The sequence below is a fragment of the Sinocyclocheilus rhinocerous genome, unplaced genomic scaffold (genome assembly GCF_001515625.1).
Source record: "Sinocyclocheilus rhinocerous isolate Xijiao unplaced genomic scaffold, SAMN03320098_v1.1 scaffold2161, whole genome shotgun sequence".
Taxonomy (NCBI): Eukaryota; Metazoa; Chordata; class Actinopteri; order Cypriniformes; family Cyprinidae; genus Sinocyclocheilus; species Sinocyclocheilus rhinocerous.
In genome coordinates this window covers 439,362-451,037 of record NW_015648277.1, presented here as the reverse complement: position 1 = coordinate 451,037, position 11,676 = coordinate 439,362, and the positions used below count along the sequence as shown (strand labels likewise).

Sequence of the window (11,676 nt, the reverse complement as noted above, 5' to 3'; positions counted from 1 at the left end):
ATATATATATATATATATATATATATATATATATATATATATATATATACACACACACACATATAGTGGAAAATATTGAACATGGCACTAATAAATGCTAGATCATTCTAGTTAATCAATTTAATTGATTAGCAAAATTAAAAACATCTGAAGTCATGACATTAAATAAAGTCCTGGATTCAGAGCAGCAATGTTGAATGGTATTTAAGGTTCTTGTCCAAGTTTTTGCAGCTCCAACTTTAACTTGGTTATTTCTAATTCAAGCGTTTGTATCTCTAGTTTTAGTTTCATCTCTTGCAACATGAATACACCATACTGTTTTTCCAGCATGTGGTTCATGGTGATCTTGCTTGGGACATTCTGGGTCTCCGTGCTCAAGCTGCCCCTCACAGCTGGTGCTTGGCTGTTGTCCTCATCACCTATATAACAAAAACAAAGTTAGCTCAAAAGTAGCTAGAAAAACTAGCAGAAAACAACACTACTCACAAGAAGAGCTGTGATAATGGCAATAGGAAGTGATGTTTCTTCTTTTGTTTCAGGCAATGGACTGGCCTGCTCTCACTGACTCCAAGGAATCCCCAAAATACTCCGCATACACTTCTATAACTTTCTGTTGTCCTTTTTTATGTATAATGTTCGGTTGTCCTCCAGTTGCTGTATTATTTCTTTTAAATATCTCTTTCTTTACTTCCTGCACCATGTTTAGAAAATGATTTTAAACATTTTTAACAATTTGTTAATTTAAAAAAAAAAAGATTTGATGGCCTTATATTCTTCTAAAAATGCAACTGTACTTAGGTTAATGGCTATGTTTGTGCAACCAGCCTGCCCCATATATGCTAAGGATTTATATTTTTTGCTTGCATTATATTAAAAAAAAATGAGGAGGTGGTAGATCTGATCAAATGTGAGATTAAAGTACAATGGAAGTATACTGTAGTTATCTAAAGTCCTGTCGTGCAGTGACAACTGAAGTGAACTGAGTAGTATGATTTGAAAAGTTATTATTATTATTAAGTTATGTTATTATTTATTATATATATTGTTGTTGATAATATATTGAGAGCACATTCTCTGGTGACTCTGGAAGTCCTATAACTGCCACTTAGTGTGTAAATGTGCATTTATTATTTGAAAGCAATGACAATGTTACTTACGGACTTCCATTAGCACTGCATCGCCACGCTGAGGAGTGCCTTCTCCATTACTGGCCTCACAGAAATATGAACCAGTATCCAGTTTAGACACATTTGGGAACTCCTGATAACACAAAGAATCCAGTTTTACAAATATAATTTATCTTTCAATACAATGAGGAGGCATATACAAAAAAATGATATACTAATTAGCCACAGTGTTGTTTCTAATGCTAAAATATAATTGTGGATATCTATGAATTTTCGAATTTACTGTTTTACAAGAAAGGCAGAAAAAATAGTTAAGCACTTTATAATTTGTTTTATTCAGATGCACAATTACAGTCAATAACAACAGAAACTGTGGAAAAGTGCATAAAAACTAAGCCAGCAAGAATGCAAGCTGTTATCAAGGCCATAGTTTTTTGGTTATTATGTGTGAATAAAGACTATTTAGTTGTTTCAGTTTGTTATTTGCCTAATAAATGACAGTAAAAAGATTTTTTTTTAAATTGTCAGTTTTTGACAGATTGCTAAATTATTTGTTTTTTCTTTTTATGACAGGTGGTCTAATAAATTTGTTAAGCACATATAGTGCTTAAATCTACTAGACTGTATTTATTGACTGTAATTGGGCATGTGAATAAAACAATTAAATGGTTTGCTATTTTTCTACCTTTCTTGTAAAACAGTACATATGAAAATTCATGGATAACAACAATAATTATATTTTAGCATTAGAAACACTACTGTGGATTAACCATTACAGAAACATAAAAAATGATTTTGGTAATCGACAATACTGTTAGTTTAGGGTAGTTGTGGCACAAACTTTAAATCGGGTGGTGGTGGTCTATTAAATCTGTTAAGCACTGTATATATATGTATGTATGTATTTTCTAATATTGTAGATAAACACTCACCAGGTTACCATTGAAAACGTTCATCTTGTAGGTGAGGTTCTTAAAATTGGGGAACTTGGTTGGATCCTCAGGGAGGGGAGTGTTGTCCTTGTACCACCTGTAGGTGGATGGAGGGGAGCCATCTGTGTCGAAGCAGGTCAGGCGGGCGTTACTGCCTGTTGTGACTGATGAAGGGATTCTGGATACAGGCTTGGAAGGAGGCACTGTAGTGGAGGGAATTACAGTGGGGATGACAAGACTGTTTTGTGTATTACATTATTTCATCAAAGCAATAATCTTTGCAAAATGACTTTTTTACTATTCAGATTTACCAAGGACCGTAAGTTTGATGGTCTTCTCGTCATATCCACCATTGCCAGAAACCTCACAGTCATAGTCTCCATTGTCTGCTCGCGTCACCTTGTTAAATCTCAGTCCTCCATCATACACAGTGATACGGCCTTCATATTCAGCTACAAAAAGAAAAAAGATGCATAATGCAATATCTTTTTTTTATGTTCATTACAATAAGACCCGTCAACACACAATAAGGAAATGCTACTGCCAGGTTACAATGATGACACTGGATGACAATAATAAAGTCTTATACCAGTCATCATTCCAGCAAAGTAGATGAAAAACTGATAGCCCTTGAGATCCTTGAACTTCCATTCTATTCTGGGTGTTGCTCCAAAGTCAGCAGTGTAGGCACTCTGATCTGGATACAGACTGGATCTGGTGGCAACGGTGACCTCGGAATAAGAGAGAAACAGACTAATATTAGCAAGTCAACTCCTGAAAACAAGTAATACTTTGTGCATAAATGTTTTTCACATCAAAAACTGAATCCTTGAATCAACCCAAACAGCTATTCTCTATAGTGCAAAACCAATACAGACACATCAGATTTTCTCCATTATTTTTATTTATCTGATTACTGCTACACATAAACAATTAGGCTGTAACTGAACGGCAAGTATAAACCAAAAAAAAAGAAAATGAAACTTACCCTCATTCTCTTTGACTTTTACTGAGGGATTACCAACAGTAACCATAAAAGTGGCATGCAGGCCTGTAGACAGAAAGAGAGCTTTTCAAGCCTTAATTTCATCAGTAAGAAAGATTTCTTTGTCTAAGAAAGAACTATCTTCATCTAGGCCAGCCACTTATTTTTCTATTTAATAGAAGCATCAGGACAAGAAGAATCTTACAAAAGCAAGTAGTAGTATTAAACAAGAAGTATTTCAACACTTAAGTAAACATATTACTCTTCAACAGTGTTGAAACAGTATTTAATCTACTAATTTCTTCTGAATACTTAATGCACACTTTTGCCAGGTGTTCAAAGGCAAAAATCGCTGTCGAATTTACTATGTAATTAGGCAACATTTGTGAACAGGGCAAAGTAATAATGTTACGTTTTCGGTTATTGTAGACTTATATCATCCAAATACTATACGCATTAGTAAATTATTATTAATTAAATAAAAAAAGAGAAAAACACTGATGGAAACTGACAGTATCAAAACAAAAAAAAAAACGTTTAGGCTGAATAATTCACTGCAGACAAAAGATAGCAGTCAATGATACGACGTGTTTTATATATATATATATCGTGCAAACAAATACTGAAAACATGGATTAGGCCTAATTTACCTGTAACTGAGATAGAGAGGCAAAGACGAAAGTCAACATATCCACTCTGAAATTATACAAAGTCTTCCAGAATATTTATCTTATTAAAAATTATAACTGGTTTTAAATTATTTTAGCAGAACTTTATTGCAGTTGTTAATTTGTTAGGCCACTACAAAACTAGATAAACTGAAAGGCTAATAGGTTACTGTGTTACCTGTACCCCGTGTGTGATTGGCTGGAAACGCGACGCTATGACGTTCCCGCTGCTTGACGCAATGAAAGTAAACAGATTCGAGGCTAGACAAATAATTGGAAATCGTTCTCAGAATGAACCCTGTTTAGGAGTCCAGACTGTTCTATATATGTCTTTGTACTCTAAATATACTGTACTTAGTAAGTTACGCACATGATAAGACGTACAGGCAAGGGTGTAACTTTGGTTTGAGAAGTGGGGGGGACACAAAATGGGGGAAAATTTTTCAGATGTATTTCCAAGAAAAAACATCGTCTTATATTCGGGTCAATACGGTATGTTAATTCTGAGAAATTACTGTCATCAAATTTTATGAATATACATGTTTAGATTAAAATTCAAATTCAGTTTGAATTAAATATATATATATATATATATATATATTAATTATATAAAATATATTGAATATGTGCTGAATAAAGCACATATAATATATAAAATAAATATTGAATAAAAAAAACTACATAAATAGTAAGAAAACAATATTTAAAAAAAAAATTAGCAATATAAGCTTTCTAGATAAAAAATAAAATTAGTAGTGTCATTTTGACCCGAGAGGGAAGGATCTGTTACAGGAGCAGAGGATGAGGGTTAATAGTTGTGAAATCATTTAATAATCAAAAACTAAGACTTATTATATTTTGAGAAGAAGTTGTGGACCCAGACATCCATTTGTGTAAAATGTGATTCGAGCATGCGGTTAGAATGTTGACTAGTGCATAAAAGCAAAAGAAAAGTGTATGGTATTTTTGTTATGATTCTTCATTTTACTATTCCCCTTCAGCAACAGATACTGTAAATATAAGCTAAACATTTTTAATGTTATAAATATATTTGAGTATATACACATAAAATATACTGTATCACTTTTAAGACAAATTTCATAATAAAATGCAACTTGAACATTATTGCAGACCACATACACCCCTTTATGACAGTGATGTTCCCTAGTGGCGGTGGCCATGCTGCAAAAATTGTTCAAGAATGGTTTGAGTAACATGACAGAGAGTTCAAGGTGTTGCCTTGGCCTCCAAATCTGAGAATGCATGATGTGCTGGACCAAAAAAAATCTTGTCCCATCTCACAACTTGCAAGACTTATAGGACCTGCTGCTAAAATCTTTGTGCCAGATACCACACGTTCAAAGGTTTTGGCACCACAAGAAGGACCTTCATGATTTTAGGCAGGTTGTTTTAATCATGTGGCTGATCAGTGTATGTAGGCCTACAAGGATTTAAAATGTGTATGTTATAATGTAGATTGAAAAAGTATGCCATTAACTTCCAAATGGCTTTATTTTACTTGCATTATTGAAAATAATTTTTCATTTATGCATGAATTTACATGCATACATACGATACTTTGTATGTGATGTATTACATTATTAAGCACATACACCAAGAGAACAATGTCCAGCCTGCAATTTTTTGTGTCTTCACCAGAAGCTTGTTTGTTCCAGCCAACCTTTTCACTCTCTTGTTAATAATAGTATATGAGAATCTGCTGTACCAACAGATAAAATCTGAGGCTCAAACTAGTACAACTGCTTTATTAGTAATTATTAATAATTTGTAATTGTTTGTTTTTGATATACAGTATTTAAATCCTGATCCAGTTTCACCAAAGCTGTGCACTTGTGCTTGTTTACCAAACATTTGAGTTAAATAAATCAACAAATCTACCAGTGTTTACCTTTAAAACGTCATCAAACTTGAGTTATGAATCTTTACATGAAGTTCAATAAAAATTTGATCAAGCAATATTATGTAAAGACATTGTGTAAATTTACTGGGATGTGTACATTTCATAACTGCAATATAAATGACCAAACTTTTAAAGCTGGTGTTTTGGCCTAAGTTGATTGTCAAGGCATTGCGTAAGAAATAGTTTCAACAACAACTTTAACTGAATAGACATAAAACAATAAAATTTTGCTTAAAGAACAAAATGAAGGTCACCAAAATGTAAACACATTTCAATGCTGAAAAAAAAAAAACATCTGAAACACCATCAGTGTAATCATTCAAAGTATGATCATTCTTTAGACACAGATCTACAAATATACAGATCTGACAATTATACATAATTTCAGTGCAGTTAAAATACCAGACCACTCTGGAAATAATCTGAAACAATCAAAGGCTGCGTGTGAAGTGAACAGTGAAGGAGACAAAGAGAAAAGTGTGATTGTCCACGGTAAGAATTACTACTTACATGTCATTTCAAACATGAATAAACAGAATTAATGACAAGACCAGAGCAGGAGAAGCGTATAGTTGATCTGCGGTTCTTCACTGAGAGTCCATTGATGCTGCCACTATGCCGTGCTGTCTTAACTGGGCTCTGATCATCTGATTCTTTGATTTCCACTCTTCCATCTGTGTGTAGGTGGAGACAAGGCATAAGAGAGACTGTATGAGAAAATGAATCAGTTTTGTCCGTTTTCTTTAAAACAATCCCACCAACATAAAAAAAGTGCAGAACTGCTATGTGTTTGACTTCAGAAGTGCTATTAGCAGCAGTAGTTGTTGTGGTTATAGTGGAAGCTAGTAGTCATCCTGTACTGTTCATTAAAGGAACACTCCACTATTTTTGAAAATTAACTCTAGGGAAGTTGGAAAATGAGCCTAAGAGTTGAGTTTTACCGTTTTCGAATCCATTCAGCCGATCTCCGGGTCTGGCGGTAGCACTTTTAGCTTAGCTTAGCATAGATCATTGAATCTGATTAGACCGTTAGCATCTCGCTCAAATGACCAAAGAGTTTCTATATTTTTCCTATTTAAAACTTGACTCTTCTGTAGTTACATCATGTACTAAGACCGACGGAAAATGAAAAGTTGCGATTTTCTAGGCCGTTATCGAACTACTCTCAATACTCTCATTCCGGTGTAATAATCAAGGAACTTTGCTGCCGTACCATGGGTGCAGCATGCACAATGATATTATGCAGCGCCTGAAAATAGTCCCAGCTAGGTAACTTCCAATAAGCCTATTTTCAGGCACTGCGTAATATCATTGATTATTACACCGGAATGAGAGTATGGTTCCTAGTCATATCGGCCTAGAAAATCGCAGTTTTTCATTTTCCGTCGGTCTTAGTACACGATGTAACTACAGAAGAGTCAAGTTTTAAATAGGAAAAATATAGAAACTCTTTGGTCATTTTTGAGCGAGATGCTAACGGTCTAATCAGATTCAATGATCTATGCTAAGCTAAGCTAAAAGTGCTACCGCCAGACCCGGAGATCGGCTGAATGGATTCGAAAACGGTAAAACTCAACTGTTTAATTCTAGGGGAGTTGGAAAATGAGCCTATTTTAAAAAATAGTGGAGTGTTCCTTTAAAGTATTTGATTCTGAAAATATGCTTACAATATCAGTTTTAATAAATGAATAACTAAAATGTTCAGAACGCTCTATCATTTGAAGTGGTAAGTTACCTCTTGTTTGAGAAGCTGATTGTCCATCCTCAGTCTATCCACAGTATTAAGTTCCTCCTCCAGTCTTGCATTGCTCTGACGCAGCTCTTGGATATAGTCACATGCCTTGGACAAGATCCCACCTTTACTCTACACAGAAGAGCAGAAGACAATCTGAGACATTTCAAAGTTTCATTTAGTTGAACTAAAAATTTGTACAAATACAAAAAGTAAAACTCAAAAATTGGAACTATAAAGACATAAAATCTAAAAAAACGAATAAGTTTTAAACTAAAAATTTTAAACAAAAACTAAAAAAATTAAATTAAATTTAAAAAAATCTAAATAAAAAATTTCAAAATATTAAAGAAAATGTATACCATCCTCGTTATTCTACAATAACACTGTACATTATACCTTTGAATAAAACGTTCACTGCTGGTGGCTTGTGCTAACTAAGCTTACTTGACCATTTTTGGTTGCATCCACATTGCAGTCAGGAATTGTTTTGGAAAGCTGGACAATCCAGTTGTTGATCTTGTCCCTCCGTCTGCGTTCCACTGAGGGGACAAAATGCTTACATTCAGACAGAACTCCACGACACGTTTAAAGATAAATCTTTTGCAGTCTAATATGAAATAGAGCAGCAGGGATTGGATAATGAGGTGGAGCTCCCGATTTCAAACAAGACACAGAATAACCTTCATTGTGTTGAGCCCTCCGCTTGTCACCTCTGGAAGCACGCGGTGTTCCCGACTTACTGTGAAGAACATAGGATTCGTTGAAGACGTTGAGAAGAAACAGAATACTGTGATAGGACAGGTGGTTTTATGTATGTGATATGAGAGAACAACCTCTGCTGTGTTGTGGCTAGAACTTCCTGAGGTGACATCATTACATAGAGTTGACCTGAAAGAAAATGAAGTCAGGCAACTGAATCTAAAAATGATAAACTGTTGATATAATTGCATCATTAGACATAAAATATAATTAAAAGCATGTAACTTTCACTTTTTAGCTGTATATAATAATGCTACCTTTTGCAAGGGAACTACTTTCATAGAAAAATCCATCACTTTTCTGCAACAAACTATCAGAATAACTAGAAACCACATCATGTACACTAACATTTTGTGTTGGTAAGATTGTTTTAATGAAAGAAGGCAAAGGCTCACAAAGGCATTTATTTAAATGAAATATAATTCAAACAGTAAATATGTGAAATACTACTACTATTTAAAATAACTTTTCAATTTAAATATGTTTTTTAATGTAATTCATTTCTGTGATGGGAAAGCTGAATTTTCAGCAACCATTACTCCAGTCTTCAGTGTCACACGATTCTTCAGAAATCATTCTAATATACTGATTTGGCTTCCAAGCAACATTTCTTATTATTCTCAATGTTAAAAACAGTTATGCCACCTAATATTGAAACCATGACATTTTTTTCCAGGATTCTATAGAAAGTTCAGAAGAATGACCTTTATTTGAAAGAAATGTCTGAACATTTTGTAACATAATAAACGTCTTTACTGTCACCGTAGATCAAATATAATGTGTCCTTTCTAAGCTTTAGAATTTGAATGATTTTGTAAATGTAGTTTGGCATTACCTGCAGAGGTTGGTTGAGACAGTACCGAATCAGCTGTGTGGAGATTGGTGACCATGGTGCTGGCAGTTGTGTCAGAGATGGTGGCAGGATAGTAGTATTGAGTCTCAGACGTCTCTCCCTCTAGACTCTCACACTGCGAGATCACAGCCTATAAATACATGCACACAAGCACCTACTAGCACAACCACCTCTTTGATATAAAAAGGTTTCAGCAACAAGCTCAAATTTCTATTGCTGTTAAAAACAACTAATACCTGGGTTACAGGTGGTGTGGCTGCCTGAGTTACTGTGGGAAACCCAGTCACCACACTGACTGCTGCAGCCCCATCTGCCTGTCCTTCTACCTGCCCGTCAGCCAAGTGGATCACCCGGTATGTCACCTGAACCATGGAGGTCAAGGGTTTAATCATCACATCCCATGATCTGTATTTACCATGCATACATGGGCCACATACCTGCCCCCCTGTTCCTTCCGTTTTTACAAGATGATACTTAATTTGCTGATCTGTGGAGAATGCGGCAGCTGACTGGATGGCTGTGATAGCCAGTGGGTCATCTGCTGTTTCAGCAACACCTGGTAAAGCAACATGAAGTTTTTGTGAAGTAGAGAGGTCAGGTATTTGATCAGCAACAATCTCACTGATGTTGAATGTAGTCGTTTTCCCGGGCATGTCCTGGATGGGATTTCTAAATTGCCTAAAATGTCAGGGTTTTGGCTTTTTTTCCCTATTGCAATGCTCTCTCAGTCCTCATACATTATGTGCATTTGCATTGCTTTGACTATTCGTTGAAGATCCCACCCTTCTCGCATGCCACGATTGGTCGATTATGTGCAATGCCTGCATGGTATTGGACTTTTCAGTCATAACCTTTAGCAAGTATGAAAACATTAGGAAAACAAAGCCAAAACCCATGCTTTTTAGGCAATTTAGAAAAGAGGACGTATGGTCACCCTAATGAATCTACTGATGGGTTTTTTCTTGCTTGAGAGAATGTAAAGTTTGTATCTTCATGTGCAGGTACATGTACGGTATATACTTTGTTTAGCACTAGATGGTGCTAAACAGGCGGTAAGCTGTCACAACAAAACTGAAACTAAAGACTGACCGTCACCCAAGCATTTTTATGTTGTGCATTTCCCTAAACACACTACCACCCAGAATGACAAAGGGACTTATGGACAGTTCAATTTGAGCATCTCACCGTCTTGCAGTATGGGAGAATCTTCAGGATCAGGACTATTGTGGTTTCTAAAAAGGAAATAAAAATGTACGTTATATAGAATTATTAAGGAATGTAAATTATAATGCTAGATAACTATATCTAAGTATTAGGACATGTTTATATTACAATATAGTACAGCATAAGTGTTTAAAATAAACATTACAATTGTATAATATTTACATTGACGTCTTGATTTTTTAGAGGATATAAAATCTCTCCAGATAACATTGTAGAAGTGCAGATTTCAACGGTATGATGAGCATAAGGTGTGGCTTAAGTATAACGTTAATACTGAAGGTGAAACTTACTTCATATTTTTAAGCAAATTGGGGTCAAGGCTTCGAGGTCCTCAAACGTAAACATTCACTGCAAAAACAATAGCCAGTAAACAACAGGAAAGCAAATGAGCACATTTGATACCTAAACCTAGCACAACTGGACTGAGGCTACATCCTGCTCTTAAAAATGTCCAACAACTCATAGCAGGTGTGTGGCGTCGGCGACGTGTTATATATTTTTTACGCCGTTGCGTTAAAACTCCCATCACACCGATGTGTTGAGAAACAGCCCGCAAAGCTATACACAGCTCACTTTGCGAACTGATTACGTATGTTGTCCATCATTCATTTTTACTTTTAACTGTGATATTACTTATACCGCCAACATTAGTATTACTTAGACTAACTCGGCAAGAAGCAAAACAAGAACCGATTTAGCATTTGAGCTAACGTTAAGCAAAAAACAAATGCGTGAAAACCATCCCGTTTAAAAGTTTGTATGTATAACTAATAATAATGCATATTAGTTTACCCCCCAAAAAGCATTCCCTGGTTACATTTAATAGAGAGTTACCCGTTTGTCGTTAGCAGCAAACGTTGAAAGAACCGGTTCGCGGAAAAGAACCGGACTTCCCATCACTAGTTCAGACGACATATCCTTTTACTGCGCATGTGCAAGTTTTTCTAGATTTTAATGTTAGTCACTAGATGGCGCCATACACAGCGTCATCATTTTACTTGTACTGAAAGAAGTTTATTAGGACAATGTTTGTAAGGCGCTGCAACAAATAAACATGACATCTTTCATAACACCAACACATAATCCCAATCCGAATACAACCTTTATTTCATTTTAGAATTCATGCTTAAAACAATGTCAAACAGTGAGTTCACTTTATAAAACATAATCCCACATCCAAGGTACATAATTTTACATGTTGTTATGTAAGGGACATGCATCACATGACAGTGTTTTTGACATCCACATCTTTCATAATTTCTGAGGGAGGAAACACACAGATTACTTTGTTATAGTACAAGCTAGAGGATTTATAATTTGTTTTAGGGATTGGTGTTGTACCAAGAGATACAATCTAGACTCAGAGAAGCTCTGACAACAATGGGAAAGTGAGGAAAGCTAGCAGGAGCGCTGCTCCACTGTGTTGCATGACACACCAGGCAGAACAAGTCTGAAGCTTACCTGGAAAAAAA

The 11,676-nt window shown here is 35.3% G+C and overlaps 2 protein-coding genes across 4 annotated transcripts; both read right to left on the bottom strand.

The window, feature by feature from the left end:
• Positions 1-204: 204 nt before the first annotated feature.
• Positions 205-2,760, bottom strand: LOC107709686 (junctional adhesion molecule A-like; the record flags this gene model as incomplete). Its single annotated transcript, XM_016514267.1, has 5 exons — positions 205-419; positions 1,158-1,260; positions 2,060-2,262; positions 2,371-2,511; positions 2,649-2,760. Coding segments are annotated over 5 exons (774 nt in total), but the record flags the coding sequence as incomplete, so codon positions are not given.
• Positions 2,761-5,227: 2,467 nt separating this feature from the next.
• On the bottom strand, positions 5,228-11,067 carry usf1l (upstream transcription factor 1, like). 3 transcript variants are annotated; one of them, XM_016514301.1, is made up of 11 exons: positions 11,039-11,067; positions 10,495-10,552; positions 10,166-10,212; positions 9,418-9,536; positions 9,217-9,342; positions 8,963-9,110; positions 8,202-8,256; positions 8,049-8,107; positions 7,813-7,907; positions 7,369-7,497; positions 5,228-6,307 (listed from the first exon to the last, which is right to left on the bottom strand). In XM_016514301.1, exons 2-11 carry the CDS (start codon positions 10,497-10,499, stop codon positions 6,221-6,223), a joined length of 870 nt encoding a protein of 289 aa, XP_016369787.1. In that variant the 5' UTR covers positions 10,500-10,552; positions 11,039-11,067; the 3' UTR covers positions 5,228-6,220. The 3 variants fall into 3 exon arrangements, with proteins under 3 accessions (XP_016369787.1, XP_016369789.1, XP_016369788.1); XM_016514303.1 differs by having other exon boundaries at positions 8,963-9,095; XM_016514302.1 differs by having other exon boundaries at positions 11,022-11,063.
• Positions 11,068-11,676: the final 609 nt, after the last annotated feature.

Bases quoted from the DNA above. Each gene is read 5' to 3' on its own strand.
- usf1l (XM_016514301.1), bottom strand. The intron at 8,108-8,201 runs GTTGTTCTCTCA...TGTTCTTCACAG, and splicing joins CTAGCCACAACACAGCAGAG to TAAGTCGGGAACACCGCGTG. The intron at 7,498-7,812 runs GTAAGCTTAGTT...TCTTCTGTGTAG, and splicing joins ATGCAACCAAAAATGGTCAA to AGTAAAGGTGGGATCTTGTC.